This window comes from Oncorhynchus mykiss, chromosome 10 (genome assembly GCF_013265735.2).
Source record: "Oncorhynchus mykiss isolate Arlee chromosome 10, USDA_OmykA_1.1, whole genome shotgun sequence".
Lineage (NCBI taxonomy): Eukaryota > Metazoa > Chordata > Actinopteri > Salmoniformes > Salmonidae > Oncorhynchus > Oncorhynchus mykiss.
In genome coordinates this window covers 37,478,921-37,505,657 of record NC_048574.1, presented here as the reverse complement: position 1 = coordinate 37,505,657, position 26,737 = coordinate 37,478,921, and the positions used below count along the sequence as shown (strand labels likewise).

The window sequence follows — 26,737 nt, the reverse complement described above, 5'->3', positions numbered from 1 at the left end:
AAGGTCAAAAAACGTGTAGAGAGAAAAGTACATGAAAATGGAATTACGTTCCATTTAGGCATGCTTAACTCGGGTCGGAATTCCCCCCTCCATGGTTATCAACTAAAACAAACTTCACCCAAATATTAATTAAAAAAAATATTCCCTCGTTGTGATCTCAACATAAATAAGTTCTCATTATCATGACATAACAAAAGTTGTTTTGTCGAGATCACGAGATAAGCTCCATAAATAGGAGTGGAATTATTGATGATATATTGACAGTATGGCTGAGGAGGCAGAGCCTACGGTGGATCAGCGCATATGTTTTTATTGACTGATATACTAAGGGATGGTACATTTCATGCTCACATCATGCTTTCATTTGTGTTTGAAACTCATTATCAGTTTATAAGTTAGAACGTTAGCAAGATAAATGTCCCTTACCTTGACCTAAGAATTTTTGGTGCAGCTAAGTCCTCGTGGGACATTAAGCCCTGAATGATGCCTGACAGGCAGCCCTGTCTCCCAGACTGTGTGCCACAGCCAATCGCAAGCATGCTAACTTGGCTAGTCTTGTGTGCGAGCTAGCTAGCTAGCTAGTTAACTAGGTAGTCTTGTTAGCTAGCTATCTAGCTTGTTATCTATGCTGGTTGTTAGCTTGTATAACTGATGTGTATAATTGTAAGGGATACTTATATGGATAATATTTGGATAATAGGCTGAAATCGAATCCAAATCAGCCTGTCAGGAATGGAGCTCGCCCACTGTAAATATTATACACAAAACATGAAGTGTCCCTTATATACTTAACAAATATAAACGCAACATGAAACAATTTCAAAGATTTTGCCGAGAAACAGTTCATATAAGGAAATCAGTCGATTTAAATAAATAAATTAGGCCCTAATCTACGGATTTCACATGACTGGGCAGGGGTGCAGCTATGGGTGGGCCTGGGAGGGCATAGGCCTACCCACTGGGGAGCCAGGTCCAGCTGGAAAAACTGATGTGTTATGGCTTTACACCCCCTGCTATATTGTGGGAAAAGAGTTAATTGTCTAACAGAACACAGAGGGTGTTCTTTAACGGAAGCCTCTCCAACATAATCTAGTTAGAGTCAGGAATTCCCCAGGGCAGCTGTCCAGGCCCCTTATTTTTTTCAGTCTTTAAGAATGACATACCACTGGCTTTGAGTAAAACCAGTGTGTCTATGTATGCGGATGACTCAACACTATACACGTCAGCTAGTACAGCAACTGATATTACTGCAACACTTATTTTTCAATTTTCGACACCCAAATCTAACTGCCTGTAGCTCAGGACCTCAAGCAAGGATATGCATATTCTAGATACCATTTGAAAGGAAACACTTTGAAGTTTGTGGAAATGTGAAATTATTGTCAGAGATTATAACACATTAGATCTGGTCAAAGATAATATAAAGAAAAAAAACATGCGTTTTTTTGTTCCATCATCTTTGAAATGCAAGACAAAGGCCATTATATGACTTAGGACTCTAGGCGCAATTTAGATTGTATTGTATGTGTAACGTTTTAGACTGATCAATCAAATGTTATTTGTCACATACACATGGTTAGCAGATGTCAATGCGAGTGTAGAGAAATGCTTGTGCTTCTAGTTCCGACAGTGCAGTGATATCTAACAAGTAATCTAAAAATTCCCCAACAACTACCTAATACACACAAATCTAAAGGGGTGAATGAGAACATGTAAATGTAAGTATATGGATGAGACTGATCCAATTAACCATTGCATTACTGTTCAAAATGTTGTATCAAGTCTGCCCAAATGTGCCTAATTGGTTTATTGATACATTTTCAAGTGCATAACCGTGCACTCTCCTCAAACAATAGCATTGCATTTTTTCACTGTAATAGCTACTGTAAATTGGCCAGTGCAGTTAGATTAACAAGAATTTAAGCTTTCTCCCATAAGACATGTCTATGTCCTGGGAAATGTTTGTATTACTTTCAACGTCATGCTAATCACATTAGTGCACATTAGCTCAACCGTCGCGCGGGGGGGACCGATCCCGTAGAGGTTTGACAGTTTCAGAATGGGTGGCAAGGAATAAGTTAGTCCTAAATATTTCAAAAAATTAAAAGCATTGTATTTATGACAACAACAAAAAACTATCACGGCAACTGGTTTGATACATTCCCATCTGAAGTACTTACATTCAGTAATCTTGCTCTGGTTTGTCATCCTGAGGGTTCCAGAGATAAAAAGTAGCATAGTTTTGTTTGATAAAATCTATTTTTATATTCAAAGGTAGGAACTAGGTTTACACCTTTCCAACAAGTCGGTTCGTCAAATTTCTAGAGCTGCCCCGGTCAACTGTGCTGTTATTGTGAAGTGGAAACGTCTAAAAGCAACAATGGCTCAGCCGCAAATTGCTAGGCCACACAAGCTCACAGAACGGGACCAGCCCAGTGCTGAAGCGCGTAAAGATCATCTGTCCTCGGTTGCAACACTCACCACAGTGTGACAAACTGCCTTTGGAAGCATTGTCAGCACGATAACGGTTTGTCAGGAGCGTCAACAAACAAATCTAGGTTTGGCAGATGCCAGGAGAAAGCTAAATGCCCAAATGAATAGTGTAAACTGTAAGGTTTGTTGGAGGAGGAATAATGTCCTGGGGCTGTTTTTCATTGTTCGGGCTAGGTCCCTCTGTTCCAGTGAAGGGAAATCTTAACACTACATCATACAATGACATTGTAGACGATTCTGTGCTTCCAACTTTGTGGCAACAGTTTAGGGAAGGCTCTTCCCTGTCTCAGCATGACAATTCCCCCATGCACAAAGCGAGGTCCATACAGAAATGGTTTGTCAAGATCAGTGTGGAAGAACTTGACTGAGCTGCACAGAGCCCTGACCTCAACCCCTTCGAACACCTTTGGGATGAATTGGAACACCGAATGCAAAGCCAGGCCTAATCGCCCAACATCAGTGCCTGACCACACTAATGCTTGTGGCTGAATGGAAGCAAGTCCACGCAGAAATGTTCCAACTTCTAGTGGAAAGCCTTCCCAGAAGAGTGGAAGCTGTTATAGCAGCAAAGGGGGAACAACTCCATATTAATGCCCATGATTTTGGAATGAAATTTCAACGAGCAGGTGTCCACATATTTTCAAAACATCAAATTGAAAGCGTCTTATTTTCTACAGAAATTATATCAATATTGCTGTTCCCATTTGAAACATAAGACAAATAGTATGGATAAATATTGTAGCACTGATATCAACCAGAGCATACTGTATCAATTACATGGTTCATAGTAACCAGCAAAGGGTCTCATGACTGTTCCTTCCTCCCCTTATGCCCTGTTGGACAGAATGACCTGAGGGGTTTGGAGGTTCTCAGGTTCAGAATTAAAACCATGTAGACCGTGGGTTGTAAACTCACCACTTAGGCTCTCCGAGCATATTTTGGCAGCACTGAAACATGGGAAAACACAGCATGTCCAGTACTTGCATAATCCACCACATGTCTGTATTGGATTAAGAAGGGGAGGGCGGAGAAGGAGATTCCTGGTTGTTTCTCACATTTAGGGAGAGCAGCAGTTTTTACCCCCTGCATCTGGAGGGGCCCCATTCAATAGAGTATGCTGAAATTAATGGGGCAATCTGGCCGGGGTTCATTGTCCAATGAGGAGCTGGGTGAGAATCAGTGTTTGTTCTAAACACAGTGATGCTCACAGGTCAAACTCTCTTCTCGTAACCTCTTGCAAAGAGCAACACACAAATAGCCCACAAGAACATGTCTGTTTGGACTAATTTCACCAGAGAGTTGAGAATATGTACCACTGACTGTGAAAGATACAAATTGTGTGTCCTCTATGTCCTATTCAAACATTTCATAGCCCTGAAAAACAATGTGACGGTATTTGTTTGTTTTTACATGACATAGTTTGTATGTTTTTACAAGCTAATAATGGAAATGGTGTAGCTGTGTGTCATATACAGATTATGTAATTCAATACTTTACTATTTTTTTACATTTATTTTACCTTTATTTAACTAGGAAAGTCAGTTAAAAACAAATTCTTATTTTCAATGACGGCCTAGGAACAGTGGGTTAACTGCCTTGTTCAGGGGCAGAACGACAGATTTTTACCTTGTCAGCTCAGGGATTCAATCTTGTAACCTTTCTATAAAAGCCTATATCAGATTTAGTTTGACGGCTGAATTACATTAAGGGCTGAAAAAAAAGAGTGACATACATGGATTACTAAACTATCTTGTGTCAACCCCCCACTCAGCTACAGGTTCGCTTAAACAAATATTTAGCATACGCATGTCCAAACAGTCAGATAGATACATTTCACAGCTTCCTTAATTAACTGGAAGAGTTCACTGCAGTAGCTGTGGGAAACCTTAGCCATGACACCCAAAGCTAACTGACTGTTTTATCTCTCATATAATGAGTGTGACTGATGGAGCCAAGGGAAAACACACATCAGTTATCGTGTGTGACAACAGTCCATGATGCATGACTGCATGTATGAAAAGAGATTTGCACTTGCACTACCCGAAGCCAAACAAAATCAATTTTACAGTGTATCCACATCAACAGCCTACAGTCAAAGACCCATGTGGATGTGAGTTTCTCCAATATGGGGTGAGGAGGAAAATGCCCCTGAGAATGTGCCTGTATCCGGGAGAAAAAAAAGGGAACATGACTGTGGGACCAGAAAAGGCACAGGATGCAAATATGGGGGAGCAAGAGCCTGGGGAGCGATAAAACTGTGACATGATGTCAAAGGGGAGACAAATGCTTTTGCTCCATGTACTGTGAACCCAGTGGTGGCTCAGAAAGAGGAGGAATGTCCTGTTACTATGGAAATGACACCGACTCATCTGAAGCTATGTATAGATAAATGTCAGAAAGAATTAGGATAGAGGTAACTTCATGCGTTCTCACATGTTAATGTCCATTGGGAGCATCTGGCAATGACTAAGGCCTAAGAGTCTTTAGATAGACCTGCTGTCCTCAAACTATTCTCAGTTGGCAGCTATTCACATGTTTTCATGTAATGTCAGACTAGGAAATTATAGAAAATAGACCTTTAAATACTTTATAATGTATCATTGTTTGTAACAGCTACCACTAGTCATCACAATCTTCCCATTGTATTTTTTAAAAATCTTGTAAAAGAGTTAAGGGGCACAAGTAAATTCCTGTAGAATCTTCACGTGTGAACTGTGAGCCTCACGGCTATCCAAGAGAAACAGATGTCTCCCCTGTGAGTATAGACCCAGTTGGATGGAAGTACTTGGGAATGTTTAAGCAATCTTGAGATTTCCATAAAAATACAAAAATCATAAATCATTGGGTTTTTTTTCCTGGCTTTACAAAACGGTGATGCATTGCAGACCAGGGAACCAATCCCCTACAGAGATCAAAACACCACTGTTTTCCTCAATATTCATAGGTACCCTCAAAGTAATTGATACATAGGCAGTTAAAGGGAACGCTAACATAAGATTCTCTCTGGCCATTCTGGCATTGGAGTATATAGCATAGTAACGTGTTGAACATGTTGCAATAATCAAAACCAGGAAAGGGGATCTTGTTTACCAGGGTCTAATATTCCAGTTCCTAGTGCCTCAGACTGGCCAGGGTCAGACCAGGGTCACATTCCATAAGCAACCTTCATGCTGTGTTTATGGATGGTGTATCTGGGAGGGTATCAGCTTCAGAAACCAATTAGATGGAGGCTCGCCTGGAATACGCCATGGAGCCAACGATAATGAAACACAGGCTATGAAGGCACACTCACTGCAGTCTATCAAGTCCCAATGACCAGACAAATTAGTATTCAGTAGGCCTACTACTGCGTAAATGTTTTGATATGAAAGAAAATCAAATGTTTCTCCTTTCCATAGCCCTATTTTTCTTCATTTTAAACCACTTCCTCTAAACATGGACATGGTTCATAAAAATGCTGGTTTTGCCTGAATGGCAAACACTGTCGCCCTCTAGTGTTTCATACCAAATACTCTTCTTAAATCATCCACACGTCTTTGCATGACTATCACAACACTTTTCCATTTGCACGGTTTCACTGCTCGGATTAAAATGTGAGGAGAGTGGAGATCGAGAAAAATGCCTTTATTCTCTATTTGGCTATTCTAATGCACAAAATAAAACTTTGTCATGGTGAAGATTGATATCCAACAGCTGAATTCAGGGAAGTGTTAAAACATGTTAAATTGTAAAATATGTTCTCCTATCTGTAAAATACCCCAAAAATATGAAATTACATTGATAGCTCTATTAAAAAAAAAAAACTAAAAAAAAAGTATTTTCAAACTGACATCAAGTACTAGGACATCATTCAAATGATTCCAACACACATACACTCCATGACCAAAAGTATGCGGACACCTGCTTGTCGAACATCTCATTCCAAAATCATTCATATGGAGTTGGTCCCCTTTGCAGCCAAAACAGCCTAAACTCTTCTGGGAAGGCTTTCCACTAGATGTTGGAAAATTGATGCAGGGACTTGCTTCCATTCAGCCACAAGATGTTGGGCAATTAGGCCTGGCTCACAGTCTGCATTCTAATTCATCCCAAAGGTGTTCGACATGGTTGAAGTCAGGGCTCTGTGCAGGCCAGTCAAGTTCTTCCACACCTATCTCAACAAACTATTTCTGTATGGATCTCGCTTTGTGCACGGGGGAATTGTCATGCTGAAACAGGAAAGGGCCTTCCCCAAACTGTTGCCACAAATTTGGAGGCACAGAATTGTCTAGAATGTCATTGTATGTTGGAGCATTAAGATATTTCACTGGAACTAAGGGGCCTAACCATAAAAAAACAGCCCTAGACCATTATTCCTCCTCCAAACTTTACAGTTGGCAATATGCATCGGGGCAGGTAGCGTTCTCCTGGCATTTCGCCAAATCCAAATTTGTCCGTGGAACTGCCAGATGGTGAAGTGTGATTAATCACTCCTGAGAACGTCAAATCTCTGCCATGCTAGAGCTGCCCCGGTCAACTGTAAGTGCTGTTATTGTGAAGTGGAAATGTCTAGGAGCAACAACATTTGCATAGACTGACCTGACTAATAGGAGAAGGTAAATTCGCAAGACAGAAAAAACGACAGCGTAGCAGTGACCTAAGTAAATAACAAGTCCCTAGTAAAAAAAAAAAAAGATGCCTATTATGAATTCTTATTGTATAAATGGTCCAGTATGGTTAGTAACGGAATTTGTTTGAGTAACTTCTTTCACAGTATAACAGTGTTAACGAGCTCCACAAATAAATCTACATTCTGTGACCAGTTTATTAGGTACACCATCCAGTTCCCGAAAATGGTCCGCTCTTACAGACAAGACTGAGTCATGTGGCCATGGCACGCTATATAAAACAGGCAGTGAAGCGCTCAGTTACTGTTCGATTGAACGTTAGAATGGGCAAAACGAGTGACCTAAGCGACTTTGAGCATAGTATGATTCCAATATTTCAGAAACAGCCGATCTCCTGGGCTTTTCACAAATTACAGTGTCTAAGGTTTACCGAGAATGTTGCAACAAACAAAAAACATCACCCACATCAGTCCTGTGGGTGAAAACAGCCCGTTGATGAGAGGTCGAAGGAGAATGGCATGAATCGTGCAAGCTACCAGGCGGGCCACAAACAGGCAAATAACGACAACGTACAACAGTGGTGTGCAGAACTGCATCTCGGAACGCACAACTCGTCAGTCCTGGTCACAGATGGGCTATTGCAGCAGACGACCACACCGGGTTCTACCCATCTCAGCTAATAAGAAGCGGCTCCAGTGAGCACGCGATCACCAACACTGGACAATTGAAGAGCGGAAAAACATTGCCTGGTCCTGCGAATCCCGGTTCCTGTCACGTCAAGCTGATGGCTGAGTCAGGATTTGGCGCAAACAGCATGAGTCTATGGCCCCAACCTGCCTGGTGTCGGCGGTGGTGTAATGGAGTGGGGAATGTTTTCCTGGCACACGTTAGGTCCCTTGATACCAACTGAGCAACGTGTCCACACCCCGAACAATTCAGGCTGTTCTGGAGACAAAGGGTGGTCCGACCCAGTACTAGAGTGTACCTAATGAACTGACCACTGAGTAAGTATTGGTAAGTAAAACCTTGTGTAGTGGCTCTGGAAGTAGGGTGTAAAGATGTCCGTTTGTGCCTGTGGATGCAGATGATGACCTGCACCCTGTTCCCTGTGGGTGTCTACATGTAAACTGCAGGCCATGCAAAGAAACAGATGACACCAGAGGTCAAAATTCCAACACACTATTGCTGCAACCTGATTCTCAATCCTCCTCCCTGATATGGATTCAAATTGTTAAATCCATGACCGGTAGTGTGCAATTGCACACTTGGGGAGAAGGGTGGATAATCGGGACACAGCCTGTATAGGACTAACTGTTCCCTATCACTGAGGTAAAGAGAGAAATAGGCACCTGAAAAAGTGTTGCTTTATTATTTTTAAATTTCTGGAGATTACCCTTATCCTTCCCCTCCCTCCCACATATCCCCCACCTTCTCTTCCTGTCATTCTTCATCCACGCGTGCTGTACAGGTCCGCATCCTCAGGGCTGGCCTGGCCAAGGTCAATTAACTTAGGGTCTGGTGCAAATTTGGGTTTCCCTGGAAATACAAAAAATATTTTTTTATAGTGGACATCAATATCTGATAAAGAAGATAAGCCCACTATTTAGATGAAGATATCTTCTGAGAGGCAGCTGGTAAGAGGAGCTGTAGGAGGACGAGCTCATTGTAATGGCTGTAATGGAATAAATGGAACGATATCATGCATACAGAAACCATGTTGGACTCTGTTCCATTCAATCCATTACAATGAGCCCGTTCTCCTATAGCTCCTCCCACCAGCCTCTACTGTTTCACATTGATTTGCGTGACTCACCAGCAGTTTTTGTTACAATCCCAGAGGGCTCCTCTGTTGTAGCTGGAGGAGTAGCCTCGTCAACTGTCTGTCTCTTCAGTGCAGTCTCTTCAGCTACAGGAGGTGGGTCAGCAACCCCCTCTATAGGTGCAGGGGCAGCCTCAACAGGTGCAGGGGGTGAAGGAGCAGCTTCCTCCTCAACAGGTGCCGGGGGTGAAGGAGCAGCTTCCTCAACAGATGCAAGGGGTGGAAGCTCTGTCTCTTCAGCAGGAGGTGGGAGAGGAATAACTTCCGCTGCTGGGGGAGGTGCAGGGACAGCCTCAACAGGGGCAGGTGGAGGAATCTCTTCAGCAGGTGAAGCAGCAGCTTCCTCAACAGGAGGTGCAGGGGCAGGCACAAGGGCCGTCTGAACAGCCTCTTGCTCCACCACTGTGACTGCCTCAGGTTCAGCTGCAGCAGGCTCAGTGTCAATAGAACCATCTGCAGGGGCCACCTCTGTGGTGGACTGAGGGGCAGGTTCAACCACAGATGGAGCACCCTCTACGGGGCCTGAGGCAGAACTAGGTTCAGTGAGGGAAGCCTTGTCAACAGCAGGCGTGGCTAGTTCAGATGATTCAGCTTCAGGGAGGGGCTTTGCCTCTGACACTTCTGGCTCAGGGATGGTAGCTTGCGGGGCTTGCTGCTTGTAAACAGGAAAACGTTGGTCAAGTTCTGTTTAATCCATAAAAAAATGCTGTTCAAACTCAAGTTTTCAACTCCTGAGAGAGCTTTAAACAGTTTGTTAGATCTATAAATCATTGACCTACAGTGGGGAGAACAAGTATTTGATAACCTGCAAAATCAGCAGTGTTTCCTACTTACAAAGAATGTAGAGGTCTGTAATTTTTATCATAGGTACACTTCAACTGTGAGAGATGGAATCCAAAACAAAAATCCAGAAAATCACATTGAATGATTAATTTGCATCTTATTGCATGACATAAGTATTTGATCACCTACCAACCAGTAAGAATTCCAGCTCTCACAGACCTGTTAGTTTTTCTTTAAGAAGCTCCACTCATTACCTGTATTAACTGCACCTGTTTGAACTCGTTACCTGTATAAAATACACCTGTCCACACACTCAATCAAACAGACTCCAACCTCTCCACAATGGCCAAGACCAGAGCGCTGTGTAAGGACATCAGGGATAAAATTGTAGACCTGCACAAGGCTGGGATGGGCTACAGGACAATAGGCAAGCAGCTTGGTGAGAAGGCAACAACTGTTGGCGCAATTATTAGAAAAAGTTCAAGATGACGGTCAATTGACCCTCGGTCTGGGGCTCCATGCAAGATCTTACCTCGTGGGGTATCAATGATCATGAGGAAAGTGAGGGATCAGCCCAGAACTACACGGCAGGACCTGGTCAATGACCTGAAGAGAGCTGGGACCCCAGTCTCAAAGAAAACCATTAGTAACACACTACGCCGTCATGGATTAAAATCCTGCAGCGCACGCAAGGTCCCCCTGCTCAAGCCAGCGCATGTCCAGGCCTGTCTGGATGATCCAGAGGAGGAATGGGGGAAGGTCATGTGGTCTGATGAGACAAAAATAGAGCTTTTTTGTCTAAACTCCACTCGCCGTGTTTGGAGCGTGTTTGGAGGAAGAAGAAAGATGAGTACAACCCCAAGAACACCATCCCAACCGTGAAGCATGGAAGTGGAAACATTCTTTGGGGATGCTTTTCTGCAAAGGGGACAGGACGACTGCACCGTATTTAGGGGAGGATGGATGGGGCCATGTATTGCGAGATCTTGGCCAACAACCTCCTTTCCTCAGTAAGAGCATTGAAGATGGGTCGTGGCTAGGTCTTCCAGCATGACAACGACCTGAAACACACAGCCAGGGCAACTAAGGAGTGGCGCCGTAAGAAGCATCAAGGTCCTGGAGTGGCCTAGCCAGTCTCCAGACCTGAACACAATAGAACATCTTTGGAGGAAGCTGAAAGTCCGTATTGCCCAACGACAGCCCCGAAACCTGAAGGATCTGTAGAAGGTCTGTATGGAGGAGTGGGCCAAAATCCCTGCTGCAGTGTGTGCAAACCTGGTCAAGAACTACAGGAAACATATGAGCTCTGTAATTGCAAACAAAGGTTTCTGTACCAAATATTAAGTTCTGCTTTTCTGATGTATCAAATACTTACAGTTCCTTGCGAAAGTATTCGGCCCCCTTGAACTTTGCGACCTTTTGCCACATTTCAGGCTTCAAACAAAAAGATATAAAACTGTATTTTTTTTGTGAAGAATCAACAACAAGTGGGACACAATCATGAAGTGGAACAACATTTATTGGATATTTCAAACTTTTTTAACAAATCAAAAACTGAAAAATTGGGCGTGCAAAATTATTCAGCCCCTTTACTTTCAGTGCAGCAAACTCTCTCCAGAAGTTCAGTGAGGATCTCTGAATGATCCAATGTTGACCTAAATGACTAATGATGATAAATACAATCCACCTGTGTGTAATCAAGTCTCCGTATAAATGCACCTGCACTGTGATAGTCTCAGAGGTCTGTTAAAAGCGCAGAGAGCATCATGAAGAACAAGGAACACACCAGGCAGGTCCGAGATACTGTTGTGAAGAACTTTAAAGCCGGATTTGGATACAAAAAGATTTCCCAAGCTTTAAACATCCCAAGGAGCACTGTGCAAGCGATAATATTGAAATGGAAGGAGTATCAGACCACTGCAAATCTACCAAGACCTGGCCGTCCCTCTAAACTTTCAGCTCATACAAGGAGAAGACTGATCAGAGATGCAGTCAAGAGGCCCATGATCACTCTGGATGAACTGCAGAGATCTACAGCTGAGGTGGGAGACTCTGTCCATAGGACAACAATCAGTCATATATTGCACAAATCTGGCCTTTATGGAAGAGTGGCAAGAAGAAAGCCATTTCTTAAAGATATCCATAAAAAGTGTTGTTTAAAGTTTGCCACAAACCACCTGGGAGACACACCAAACATGTGGAAGAAGGTGCTCTGGTCAGATGAAACCAAAATTGAACTTTTTGGCAATGCAACAATGCAAAACGTTATGTTTGGCGTAAAAGCAACACAGCTCATCACTCTGAACACACCATCCCCACTGTCAAACATGGTGGTGGCAGCATCATGGTTTGGGCCTGCTTTTCTTCAGCAGGGACAGGGAAGATGGTTAAAATTGATGGGAAGATGGGATGGAGCCAAATACAGGACCATTCTGGAAGAAAACCTGATGGAGTCTGCAAAAGACCTGAGACTGGGACGGAGATTTGTCTTCCAACAAGACAATGATCCAAAACATAAAGCAAAATCTACAATGGAATGGTTCAAAAATAAACATATCCAGGTGTTAGAATGGCCAAGTCAAAGTCCAGACCTGAATCCAATCGGGAATCTGTGGAAAGAACTGAAAACTGCTGTTCACAAATGCTCTCCATCCAACCTCACTGAGCTCGAGCTGTTTTGCAAGGAGGAATGGGAAAAAATTTCAGTCTCTCGATGTGCAAAACTGATAGAGACATACCCCAAGCGACTTACAGCTGTAATCGCAGCAAAAGGTGGCGCTACGAAGTATTAACTTAAGGGGGCTGAATAATTTTGCACACCCAATTTTTCAGTTTTTGATTTGTTAAAAAAGTTTGAAATATCCAATAAATGTCGTTCCACTTCATGATTGTGTCCCACTTGTTGTTGATTCTTCACAAAAAAATAGTTTTATATCTTTATGTTTGAAGCCTGAAATGTGGCAAAAGGTCGCAAAGTTCAAGGGGGCCGAATACTTTCGCAAGGCACTATGTCATGCAATAAAATGCAAATTAATTACTTAAACATACAATGTGATTTTCTGGATTTTTGTTTGAGATTACATCTCTCACAGTTGATGTGTACCTATGATAAAAATTACAGACCTCTACATGCTTTGTAAGTTGGGAAACTTGCAAAATCGGCAGTGTATCAAATACTTGTTCTCCCCACTGTAGCTAGAACGCTGGTACTCAAGTTTTCCACAGTGAAAACCATTTTAATATAAGAACAGACTAGATTAAAAAAGCATCAGTAATGTCAATAGTCTGTTGTACCTCAAGACTGACAGTTGGGGGGGTTACTTCTTTGGGCTTTGATTTAAATATGGATGCCATAGATGATGTAGTGTACTGGCTTGCTGCATACATCTTCTGCCCCGTGATCTGCAGAAGAACAGAAACACATTGTTAGGCACCTATGGCATAACACAGGGAATCCACAATCCACAAAGCTACAATTTTAGCTCATGCACATGGATGTTACAAAAATGTACATACAGTTTAAGTCAGAAGTTTACATGCACCTTAACTGAGTTTAAATGTATTTGGCGTTCATAATTCCTGACACTTAATCCTAATAAAAATTCCCTGTTTTAGGTCAGTTAGGATGACCACTTTAATTTTAAGAATGTGAAATGTCAGAATAAAAGTAGAGTGATTTATTTCAGCTTCCCAGTGGGTCAGAAGTTAACACACACTCAATTGTCTTTAAACTGTTTAACTTTGGTCAAACGTTTTGGGTAGCCTTCCACAAGCTTCCCACGATAAGTTGGGTGAATTTTGGCCCATTCCTACCTGACAGGGCTGGTGGAACTGAGTCAGGTTTGTAGGCCTCCTTGCTCACACATGCTTTTTCAGTTCTGCCCACAAAATTTATGTGGGATTGAGGTCAGGGCTTTGTGATGGCCACTCCAATATCTTGATTTTGTTGTCCTTAAGCCATTTGGAAGACCCATTTGCGACCAAGCTTTAACTTCCTGACTGATGTCTTGATGTTGCTTCAATATATCCACATAATTTTCCTCCATCATGATGCCATCTATTTTGAAGTGCACCAGTCCCTCCAGCAGCAAAGCACCCCCACAACATAATGCTGCCACCCCCGTGCTTCACGGTTTGGATGGTGTTCTTTGGCTTGCAAGCCTGCCCCTTTTCCCTCCAAACATAACAATGGTCATTATGGCCAAACAGTTCTATTTTTGTTTCATCAGACCAGAGAACATTTCTCCAAAAAGTACAATCTTCATCCCCATGTGCAGTTGCAAACCGTAGTCTGGGTTTTTTATGGCGGTTTTGGAGCAGTGGCTTCTGCCTTGATGAGCGGTGTTTATACTTGTGTACTATTGTTTGTACAGATGAACATGGTACTTTCAGGGGTTTGGAAATTGCTCCCAAGGATGAACCAGACTTGAGGTCTTGGTTGATTTCTTTTGATTTTCCCATGATGTCAAGCAAAGAGGCACTGAGTTTGAAGGTAGGCCTTGAAATACATCTACAGGTACACCTCCAATTGACTCTGTTTAAAAGGCACAGTCAACTTAGGGTAGCCTAGTGGTTAGAGTGTTGGACTAGTAACCGAAAGGTTGCAAGTTCAAATCCCAGAGCTGACAAGGTACAAATCTGTCGTTCTGCCCCTGAACAGGCAGTTAACCCACTGTTCCTAGGCCGTCATTGAAAATAAGAATTTGTTCTTAACTGACTTGCCTAGTAAAATAAAAAATAAAAAGTGTATGTAAACTTCTGACCCACTGGAATTGTGATACAGTGAATTATAAGTGAAATAATCTGTCTGTAAACAATTGTTGGAAAAATTACTTGTGTCACGCACAAAGTAGATGGCCTAACCGACATGCCAAAACTATAGTTTGTTTACAAGAAAGAGTGGTTGAAAAACAAGTTTTAATGACGCCAACCTAAGTGTATGTAAGCTTCCGACTGAAACTTTACATCTGCATAAAAAAAAATGATATTGTGCAATAATACAAAAGGTCTAAACAGTCTAAAGTATCGGATCTCATTATATTTATATGATAGTGTGTAAAAAGATCTTAGTGACACTCAAAAGGAAGCTGGGGCAAAAGTGTCCCTGTACATTAATCTGTGGAATTACTATACCTTTACAACACCCACTGTCTGAGTGGGGTAGCACACGGAAGTGCCTACAGTGGCCATACCCAGAGGAACCCCCAGCCTCATCAGACGTGACCCTGCAGAGAAATAACCAGTCAGCTACTGTACATAGTGGAACATGAGACATTTGGCAACCTGCTTTTTCAGACATTTTACTGCAATGTGTACATTTCAGATCATCTATAATAATGGTAAATAATCCGGGCCGTATTCAGTGATGTGAAACGTTCTGTACATTGCATAGATATAGAATGATTAGACACAATGCCCTATTCTATCGGAGACAATCATATCAGTTTTACACAACACATTCCTTTCTGAACTATCTGTAATGTCACATTCTCCTGAACAGCGGACTTCCCGCAATATCTTTAATGCAGCAACTCATTACCTTTCCTTGCCAGGATCAGACCCGCTAACCCAGAGACTGTGATTACACCGACCCTCGGCATAAAACCAGGAGAAGGATCTCTCAGGAACTCATATGTATCTAGGTAAAATAAACATGGAAAAAAGGTTTTGCAGAGATAGCAGAACAGACCTACTCATGTGTCAACAGAACTCCCCCACTCCTCACCGTGTCCAGCAGTATAGACTGTTACAGCTCCGACCTTGACAGAGGTATAAGCATTCTGGAAAAACAATGGCCAGAAATTAGCACAAAATACAACTTGTTTGCAAAACAAACCTACTGAGATATTACATAAGTTATACCACAAAAGCAGCCATTTTGATAAAGTCCCTCACCTTCTATCGATCTCATGGCATCTAACACAAAATTAGAGTTCTCAGTGAGAGTCGATTTTTACAATAACTGAACTAAAGAGCCATTCCAAAACTTCCTGCAAGTCATTCTTAAAAACGTATATTGATGAATATTCAACATCAGCCAACACAACCAGTCAAGTCAGTCACCAGTGAAAGAGGCCATCAGAACCAGTTAATGTTTCTATACCTTAACGGCAGTAACGTATGGTTGCAGCCCCACCCGGACCACACCCAGCCCGTTCTGCAGAGCTCCAGGCTGCTCATTCATGTAGTGCGTTGCTGGAGGGTCTGGAGCATAGATGGACAACTGAGGACAGTACAATAGATCAATAGGATCAACAAAGGTGGCAATAGTCACATACATCAGGTTTCAAGTTCATTGTCACGTGCACAAGCAGAGCGAAATGCCCTTCTTGCTTGCTCTTTCCCAACAATGTAGTTATAAATATCAGTAGTAATATAAAATATGTATAAAAAAGTAAAGTACAATAAAAACACACGAGAAATAGAAATAAGTAACTGTTCTTGAGTAAATTCTAGATTCTTAGATTACCTCTCTAGGGGAGAGCAGCACAGTCTCTGTTTTGCACTGACTCATGGCATAAACTCGAAACGAGGCCAATCCCATTGCTGCTGGGATCACCGCCAGCTTCACTACCTGCAGAGAGAGACACACAAACACAGACCTTTGTCAGGATAGGCCTAAAGTGGTTTTCCAGTCTGAAATTCACATCAACAGTTATTGATGAAGCACAGTTGAATCCAGTAAAATATTGGCTTACACCCGTTTTGTGCCAGCCAGTCCTACTTTGGACCTATATTGGAAAATATTTTACTGTAAATTATGTTGAAAATGATAGGAATAAAGATAATTATTATCATGGAAATTATGATACTGCATCATCAGTAGTGATTAATATATCGATATTTGAATCCAATTATCAATTTGTATTTTTTTTGCTACTGTAGGTAGCACTTTTATTTCCCTGACTGTTTTCTTTCTCTTTCATCTCTTTGCAGCAGGCATATAGTTAGCCCATTCATAGACGTTAACTAGCGTAACATGCAGACCAGACCACTTGCGTGCATGCACGCACGTTGATTTTGTCCACCAACACCAGACGCGATCAGGACACGCAGGTTGAAACATCAAAACAAACTCTGAACCAACTATATTAATTTGGGTACAGGTCAAAAAGCATTAAACATTTATGGCAATTTAGTTAGCTAGCTTGCTGTTGCTAGTTCATTTGTCCTGAGATAAACATTGGGTTGTTATTTTACCTGAAATGCACACGGTCCTCTACAACAATTAATTCACAGATAAAAGGGTAAAAGTTTGTTTCTAGTAATCTCTCCTCCCTCAGGCTTTGTCTTCTTCAGACTTTATATGGCGATTGGCAACCAATTTTAAGGTGCATTCTACCACCAACTGGACTGGAGTGTGGACCTCAGTTCATCTTTCAATCACCCACGTGGGTATATTCTCCTAAAATCCTCCTATAACCAAGTTCTATTTTAGCGTCTGTCTACGCAGACGCTAGCGAGCAGTGTGGGTGCAACGATTGAATAACGTGTACATTTATTTTGCAATGCTCGCGCACACAACATGGGCGGTGTGGTCAGCATGTTAGCACCTATTGACAACGACATCTTCCGGGGGACTTTTATTAAGAGCCCTGAAAGTTACCAAAGCATCGCTTGTGGTATGGTTTTGTAGAAATAAGGAACGTATCCTTCATATCAATGAGAAATGATTTCCCCAAAACAATAGGTTCACTTACTACACACCTGTATAGGGTTAGTGTTCCCTATGGCCATATCTCCATGTTACAGCGCTTGTACAGAAGACAGGGAATACCACCTATGTTAATTATCTAGGCTATCTTTGTGAGCGTAACTGATCTACATCCGGCGCCGACAGAGATGGCCGCCTCGCTTCGCGTTCCTAGGAAACTATACAGTATTTTGTTTATTTCTTACATTGTCACCCCAGGAAATGTTAGGTTTTATTACATACAGTCGGGAGGAACTATTGGATATAAGAGCAACATCAACTCCCCAACATTACGACCAGGAGTATGACTTTCCCGAAACGGATCCTCTGTTTGGCCCACCACCCAGGACAATGGATCGGATCCCAGCAGGCGTCCCAAAACAACGGCGCCGCAGAAGGTGTAGACGGAGCGGTCTTCTGGTCAGGCTCCGTAGACGGGCACATCACTCCCGAGCATACTACTCGCCAATGTCCAGTCTCTTGACAACAAGGTAGACGAAATCCGAGCAAGGGTTGCCTTCCAGAGAGACATCAGAGACTAACGTTCTTTGTTTCACGGATACATGGCTCACTCGAGACACGCTATCGGAGTCGGTACAGCCACCTGGTTTCTTCACACACCGCGCCAACAGAAACAAGCATCTCTCTGGTAAGAAGAAGGGCGGGGGTGTATGCCTTGTGATTAACGAGACGTGATGTGATCATAACAACATACAGGACCTCAAGTCCTTTAATTCACCTGACTTAGAATTCCTCACAATCAAACGCCGACCGCATTATCTACTAGAGGTCGACCGATTAATCGGAAAGGCCGATTAATTAGGGTCGATTTCAAGTTTTCATAACAATTGGAAATCTGTATTTTTGGACACTGATTTTGCAGATTTTTTTTGTATATATCTTTTTTTTTACACCTTCATTTAATCTTTATTTAACTAGACAAGTCAGTTAAGAACACATTTTTATTTTCAATGATGGCCTAGCAACAGTGGGTTAACTGCCTCGTTCAAGGGCAAAACGACAGGTTTTCACCTTGTCAGCTCAGGTTATCCAATCTTGCAACCTTATAGTTAACTAGTCCAACGCAATAACGACCTGCCTCTCTCTCGTTGCACTCCACAAGGAGTGTTACGCGAATGCAGTAAGCCAAGGTAAGTTGCTAGCTAGCATTAAACTTATCTTATAAAAACCAATCAATCAATCAATCACTAGTTAACTACACACGGTTGATGATATTACTAGATATTATCTAGCGTGTCCTGCTCTGACTGAGCATACAAGTATCTAAGTATCTGACTGAGCGATGGTAGGCAGCAGCAGGCTCGTAAGAATTCATTCAAACTGCACTTTCGTGCATTTTGCCAGCAGCTCTTCGCTGTGCTTCAAGCATTGAGCTGTTTATGACTTCAAGCCTATCAACTCCCGAGATTAGGCTGATGTAACCGATGTGAAATGGCTAGCTAGTTAGCGTGGTGCGCGCTAATAGCGTTTCAAACGTCACTTGCTCTGAGACTTGGAGTAGTTGTTCCCCTTGCTCTGCATGGGTAACGCTGCTTTGAGGGTGGCTGTTGTCGATGTGTTTCTGGTTCGAGCCTAGGTAGGGGCGAGGAGAGGGACGGAATATTGAAGACTCATGTTAAAAGGAACCACCAGCTTTCATATGTTCTCATGTTCTGAGCAAGGAACTTAAATGTTAGCATTTTTACATGGCACATATTGCACTTTTCCTTTCTTCTCCAACACTTTGTTTTTGAATTATTTAAACCAAATTGAACATGTTTCATTATTTATTTGAGTCTAAATTGATTTTATTGATGTATTATATTAAGTTAAGGCTTTTTTGGTCCTCCAATAATCGGTATCGGCGTTGAAAAATCATTACTCTATTACCTACCAAGAGAATTCTCTTCGATCATAATCACAGTCGTGTATATTCCTCCCCAAGCAGACACATCGACGGCCCTGAACGAACTTCATTGGACTCTATGTAAACTGGAAACCACATATCCTGAGGCTGCATTTATTGTAGCTGGGGATTTTAACAAGGCTAATCTGAAAACAAGGCTCCCTAAATTGTATCCGCATATCGATTGTGCGACCCGGGCTGGCAAAACCCTGGATCATTGTTATTCTAACTTCCGCGACGCATATAAGGCCGTCCCCCACCCTCCTTCCTGAAAAGCTGACCACGACTCCATTTTGTTGCTCCCAGCCTATAGACAGAAACTAAAACAGGAAGCACCCATGTTCAGGTCTGTTCAACGCTGGCCTGACCAATCGGATTCCACGGTTCAAGATTGCTTCTATCACGTGGAACTGGGATATCAAATCAAATCAAATTTTATTTGTCACATACACATGGTTAGCAGATGTTAATGCGAGTGTAGCGAAATGCTTGTGCTTCTAGTTCCGACAATGCAGTAATAACAAGTAATCTAACTAACAATTCCAAAACTACTGTCTTGTACACAGTGTAAGGGGATAAAGAATATGTACATAAGGATATATGAATGAGTGATGGTACAGAGCAGCATAGGCAAGATACAGTAGATGGTATCGGGTACAGTATGTACAAATGAGATGAGTATGTAAACAAAGTGGCATAGTATAGTATAAAGTGGCTAGTGATACATGTATTACATAAGGATACCATCGATGATAGAGTACAGTATATACGTATGCATATGAGATGAATAATGTAGGGTAAGTAACATTTATATAAGGTAGCATTGTTTAAAGTGGCTAGTGATATATTTACATCATTTCCCATCAATTCCCATTATTAAAGTGGCTGGAGTTGAGTCAGTGTCAGTGTGTTGGCAGCAGCCACTCAGTGTTAGTGGTGGCTGTTTAACAGTCTGATGGCCTTGAGATAGAAGCTGTTTTTCAGTCTCTCGGTCCCAGCTTTGATGCACCTGTACTGACCTCGCCTTCTGGATGATAGCGGGGTGAACAGGCAGTGGCTCGGGTGGTTGATGTCCTTGATGATCTTTATGGCCTTCCTGTGACATCGGGTGGTGTAGGTGTCCTGGAGGGCAGGTAGTTTGCCCCCGGTGATGCGTTGTGCAGACCTCACTACCCTCTGGAGAGCCTTACGGTTGAGGGCGGTGCAGTTGCCATACCAGGCGGTGATACAGCCCGCCAGGATGCTCTCGATTGTGCATCTGTAGAAGTTTGTGAGTGCTTTTGGTGACAAGCCGAATTTCTTCAGCCTCCTGAGGTTGAAGAGGCGCTGCTGCGCCTTCTTCACGATGCTGTCTGTGTGAGTGGACCAATTCAGTTTGTCTGTGATGTGTATGCCGAGGAACTTAAAACTTGCTACCCTCTCCACTACTGTTCCATCGATGTGGATAGGGGGGTGTTCCCTCTGCTGTTTCCTGAAGTCCACAATCATCTCCTTAGTTTTGTTGACGTTGAGTGTGAGGTTGTTTTCCTGACACCACACTCCGAGGGCCCTCACCTCCTCCCTGTAGGCCGTCTCATCGTTGTTGGTAATCAAGCCTACCACTGTTGTGTCGTCCGCAAACTTGGTGATTGAGTTGGAGGCGTGCGTGGCCACGCAGTCGTGGGTGAACAGGGAGTACAGGAGAGGGCTCAGAACGCAACCTTGTGGGGCCCCAGTGTTGAGGATCAGCGGGGAGGAGATGTTGTTGCCTACCCTCACCACCTGGGGGCGGCCCGTCAGGAAGTCCAGTACCCAGTTGCACAGGGCGGGGTCGAGACCCAGGGTCTCGAGCTTGATGACGAGCTTGGAGGGTACTATGGTGTTGAATGCCGAGCTGTAGTCGATGAACAGCATTCTCACATAGGTATTCCTCTTGTCCAGATGGGTTAGGGCAGTGTGCAGTGTGGTTGAGATTGCATCGTCTGTGGACCTATTTGGGCGGTAAGCAAATTGGAGTGGGTCTAGGGTGTCAGGTAGGGTGGAGGTGATATGGTCCTTGACTAGTCTCTCAAAGCACTTCATGATGACGGATGTGAGTGCTACGGGGCGGTAGTCGTTTAGCTCAGTTACCTTAGCTTTCTTGGGAACAGGAACAATGGTGGCCCTCTTGAAGCATGTGGGAACAGCAGACTGGTATAGGGATTGATTGAATATGTCCGTAAACACACCGGCCAGCTGGTCTGCGCATGCTCTGAGGGCGCGGCTGGGGATGCCATCTGGGCCTGCAGCCTTGCGAGGGTTAACACGTTTAAATATGATACGCATTGCGACGAACAACATTGATGAATATGGTGAGTGAGTTTATTAGCAAGTGCATCGGTGATCCCAGTTATTCGCAAGAAGAAGCGATGCAGGTACAGAGGACAAAGAGCCGGATGCCTAGTCAGGACCCGCAGAAGGCGAGTAGGAAAGCTGCCCTTACGTCAATATTACTCGCCAACGTGCAATCATTGGACAATAAATTAGACGAGGTACGATCACGAATATCCTACCAACGGGACATCAAAAACTGCAATATACTATGTTTCACTGAATCGTGGCTGAATGACGACATAGATATTCAGCTAGCGGGATATACACTGCACCGGCAAGATAGAACAGCACACTCCGGTAAGACGGGGGGGGGGGGGGGGGTCTGTGCATATTTGTAAACAACAGCTGGTGCACAAAATCTAAGGAAGTCTCTAGATTTTGCTCGCCTGAAGTAGAGTATATTGTGATACATTGCAGGTCAATCTACTTGCCTAGAGAGTTCTCAGCTATACTTTGTGGCTGATAATTCCACGGGGACTCAGGTGGCAAAAAGAACCATCATTGGGACAGCGCACAGATGATTTCTGTGAGCGCTGGTGTGCCATCCTGAACAAATGCTTTATTTATTTAATGACATTAATTGTTGACCAGTTGAAGAAGGATTTTATTGAAATGGATAACGCGATTAAAGACAAACGCACAGCTCTACAAACAGTTGTTCATGATGATGGCATATTCAATGAACTGATGAAAACTAACCAAGCGCTCCAGGACAAGTTGTCTACGGAAATAAAGGAACTTAAAATCAAAAAATTCAACCAAGACAAAAAAGACAAGGCCGAATGTAAAGTCTACTTCTGGAGAAACCCTGACAAAAGAGGTCCTGCTCCCCCTCTCCATGACAGATGCAGGAGGGATGCCGCTTACTTCGATCCACCCTTGTCTGATCAACGCTCTACAACCAGCGCCTCATCGGCTTCCAGTGGTAGTTTTTTATTCAATGAGAGACTGGATGGACGGAAGGGCGGAGGAGGCCGCAGGCATGCGCATCGACGAGATGCACCCGACGGAGTAAGAAGAAACAACTACCAGAGGCAGAGGAGACCGTTCACACGGTCCCAAAACCCACGGGACTGAGTGTCTTTAATTCATCAAGCAAGATATTGAGCCCTGCCCATGTCTCTTTGCTTAATAAAGGGTTATCTTTTGTGCCTACAACCCAGTGCAACGATTTTGATTTTAAGGTAGACATGATGATATTTTTGTTCTATGGAGGGGTGATGCAAAACAGCTCCAGGCATTCTATGCTTTTCTTAACTCCTGTTCTGAGCATCTGAGATTTACTATGCAATCTGACACACGTTAAATCAGTTTTCTTGATCTTCTGATCTTGTGTGAAGATAATGTTCTATACACTGATCTTTACAGGAAACCTACTGATCGTAACAGTTTGTTGAGGGCTGATAGTTGTCACCCACTTCCCTTGAAAAATAGTTTGCCCTACAGCCAATTTTGTCGAATCAAAAGAATTTGCAAAAAACAATCAGATTTTGACAGAAATATGGCTGAGACGCAAAGAAAGTTCAAGGAGAGGGGCTACAAGAATGATCAGATTAATATTGCCATTGAGAAAATTCAAAACCAAACTAGACATGACCTTTTTCAAGGTCAGTCTCGCAAAAAGACGCATTCTTGTGTTCTAACTACCCGCTATTCAAAGTGCTCTGAACAAATTAAGGGAATTGTTCAAACATTGGCACATCCTAAAATCCGATGATAACACATTACCGAGACTTTCGGACCTTCCCTTGGTCGTATTCTCGCGGGGCAGAAATCTCAGAGACCAATTAGTACACTGATTATTTGCGCCCCTGCTGGATGGAAATTACAAGTGTAATGGCTGTGCTCAATGCAATGGCACTTATAAATGTAGATCCTTCAAACACCCACAAACAGGGAAATCGATCCCAATCAAAGGTGTTATTACGTGCTCCACTAAGGCAGTTATTTATCTTATAACTTGTCCTTGTGGTAAAAATTATGTAGGTAAAACAAAGCGCAAATTAAAAGTACGTATCTCAGAGCATCGTAGCACCATAAGTGTAAAAACTTTACTTATCTTGGAGGCAGGCCACTCGATTTCGTCTCTGCGTTATATTGGCATCGAACATGTCACCCTCCCTAGGAGAGGGGGGTGACCTAGATAATTTATTGTTAAAACGAGAGGCTGCCTGGATCTGTAACTTAAAGACCCTTGCGCCCTTCGGTCTCAACGTAGACTTTGATCTGAAGCCATTCTTGTGATTATTGTGACTTTGCCATTGTAATTATTTGTAAGCTTGTGTAGTCAAATTAATCTATGCTATCCATTTGTTGTTTGTATGCTGTTCTTTGTATGACATTTTAATATTTGATAATTAACCAATGATATTAGGCCACTCTTGGCCATGATTACAGACACCTGTGTCTTTTGACACTACATAAACGAGCCATCCCGCAGTGTTTGTGATTATACCCTGATGAAGACAGCTTGGCTGTCGAAACGTTGGTAATTACATTTTTGCATTTGAGCTCCTAGAGTGTGTGGCTCTCTTATTTTCAAGTGGCTGATAATTTACCACCACAAACAGATGCTGGCACTAGGACCGCACTCTGTCAGCTGTATAAGGAAATAAGCAAACAGGAAACGATTCACCCAAATGCGGCGCTCCTAGTGGCCGGAGATTTTAATGCAGGGAAACTTAAATCAGTTCTACCAAATCTCTATCAACATATAAAATGTGCAACCAGAGGGGAAAAAAATTCTAGATCACCTGTACTCCACACACAGAGACGTGTACAAAGCTCTCCCTCGCCCTCCATTTGGTAAATCCGACCACAACTCTATCCTTTCGATTCCTGCTTACAAGCTAAAATTAAAGCAGGAAGCACCAGTGACTCGGTCTATAAAAAAGTGGTCAGATGAAGCAGAAGCTAAACTACAGGACTGTTTTGCTATCACAGACTGGAACATGTTCCGGGATTCTTCCGATGACATTGAGGAATACACCACATCAGTCACTGGCTTTATCAATAAGTGCATCGAGGACGTCGTACCCACAGTGACTGTACATACATAACCCAACAAGAAGCTATGGATTACAGGCAACATTCGCACTGAGCTAAAGGGTAGAGCTGCCGCTTTTAAGGTGCGGGACTCTAACCCAGAAGCTTACAAGAAATCCCGCTATGCCCTGCGACGAACCATCAAACAGGCAAAGCGTCAATACAGGGCTAAGATTGAATGATACTACACCGGCTCCAACGCTCGTCGGATGTGGCAAGGCTTGCAAACTATTACAGACTACAAAGGGAAGCACAGCCGCGAGCTGCCCAGTGACACGAGCCTACCAGACAAGCTAAAATCACTTCTATGCTCGCTTCGAGGCAAGCAACACTGAGGCATGCCTGAGAGCATCAGCTGTTCCAGACGACTGTGTGATCACGCTCTCCGTAGCCGACGTGAGTAAAACAGGTCAACATACACAAGGCTGCGGGGCAAGACGGATTACCAGGACGTGTGCTCCGGGCATGTGCTGACCAACTGGCAGGTGTCTTCACTGACATTTTCAACATGTTCCTGATTGAGTCTGTAATACCAACATGTTTCAAGCAGACCACCATAGTCCCTGTGCCCAAGAACACAAAGGCAACCTGCCTAAATGACTACAGACCCGTAGCACTCACGTCCGTAGCCATGAAGTGCTTTGAAAGGCTGGTAATGGCTCACATCAATACCATTATCCCAGAAACCCTAGACCCACTCCAATTTGCATACCGCCCAAAAAGATCCACAGATGATGCAATCTCTATTGCACCTCACACTGCCCTTTCCCACCTGGACAAAAGGAACACCTATGTGAGAATGCTATTCATTGACTACAGCTCAGCGTTCAACATCATAGTACCGTCAAAGCTCATCACTAAGCTACAGAACCTGGGGCTAAACACCTCCCTCTTCAACTGGATCCTAGACTTCCTGATGGGACGCCCCCAGGTGGTGAGGGTAGGTAGCAATACATCTGCCACGCTGATTCTCAACACTGGAGCTCCACAAGGGTGCGTTCACCCATGACTGCGTGGCCATGCATGTAAGTATATTTTTTATTTGAAAGATTAATTCTCACTGATATAAGGGCTATATGTTTCAAATTATGATTATTGATGTTTCTAACAATTAAAACACAGCAACATGATTGTCGTTCACATGGAGCCAGCCGCGGGAAAAGCTAACCATTGAAAACCCTACAGAGAAGTTATATAGTGAGCAATATATTTGGAACATCAAATCAATTAAAATCTCAGTATGGAATCGAAATAGGTCTATAGCTAGAATCTTAACACATATCGGCACCCAAGTATCGTGATAATATCATGAAGTCTCTGGCAAGTCCCAGCCCTAATTGTCATGAATAGTATTAGTTACCAGAACAGTATTTTCTTATTAAATCATGATTGCATTTTTTTTTTTTTTTACCAAGAATGCAATATTAATTTGATCCTCATCAGAGAGATAAGACATTGACCTTGTTGAGCAGGATCTTCTAGAGTGAAATAATGAACGTTAAATGGATGCAATTAAGCTAGCTAACAAGTTTAGGAGAGATTTCGAAGGTCACCTTAATCTTCTTTAATCATATTTAAAGAGTAGGCTACCTACAACGTTAATCCTGAAACACTGGGCTACATGACTATACAATTTTATATCTACTTTAAACTCCACATTCATAGATAGATATAACATGGACATAGTCCTACCACAATAATTTGCGTTTGTACAACATGTTCTAAAAGGGGCGTGTAGCAAACTGCATGTTATATTGACGCCATTCTGGTCAATTTATACACATAGCTAAATATACACATGTAAATTATTCGACCTTTTTAAAAGACCTTAGAGTCCCAGCTCAAACTCGAGGTAAACATGTTTTAGGATAGGTTTGCATGGTAGAAAACGTACCGTGGCAGCCATGATGGTAACTCCCCTCAGAGTCTTACCGGTGCCGATAAGGAACCAACTTTATCATAGGAAAACGCGTTAAATCCTGTTTGACTGTTTCTGCCGCTAAATTGATTTTACTGCTCAGTGTATATGACCTCGAAAG

At 42.8% G+C, this 26,737-nt stretch overlaps 2 protein-coding genes across 2 annotated transcripts in view; both read right to left on the bottom strand.

The window, feature by feature from the left end:
• agtr2 (angiotensin II receptor, type 2) overlaps positions 1-8,636 on the bottom strand; it is a 21,488-nt gene extending 12,852 nt beyond the window's left edge. Inside the window, exon 1 of the mRNA XM_036990213.1 lies at positions 8,529-8,636. The gene's annotated coding sequence lies outside the window, so the exon portion shown is untranslated. The remainder of the gene's footprint in view (positions 1-8,528) is intronic.
• LOC110533821 (MICOS complex subunit MIC27) lies at positions 8,112-26,737 on the bottom strand. Its single transcript, XM_021618353.2, has 9 exons — positions 26,593-26,737; positions 16,172-16,276; positions 15,806-15,925; positions 15,428-15,482; positions 15,242-15,340; positions 14,836-14,927; positions 12,997-13,104; positions 8,914-9,571; positions 8,112-8,636 (listed from the first exon to the last, which is right to left on the bottom strand). The coding sequence occupies exons 1-9, from the start codon at positions 26,602-26,604 to the stop codon at positions 8,548-8,550; spliced, it is 1,338 nt and encodes a 445-aa protein (XP_021474028.2). The 5' UTR covers positions 26,605-26,737; the 3' UTR covers positions 8,112-8,547.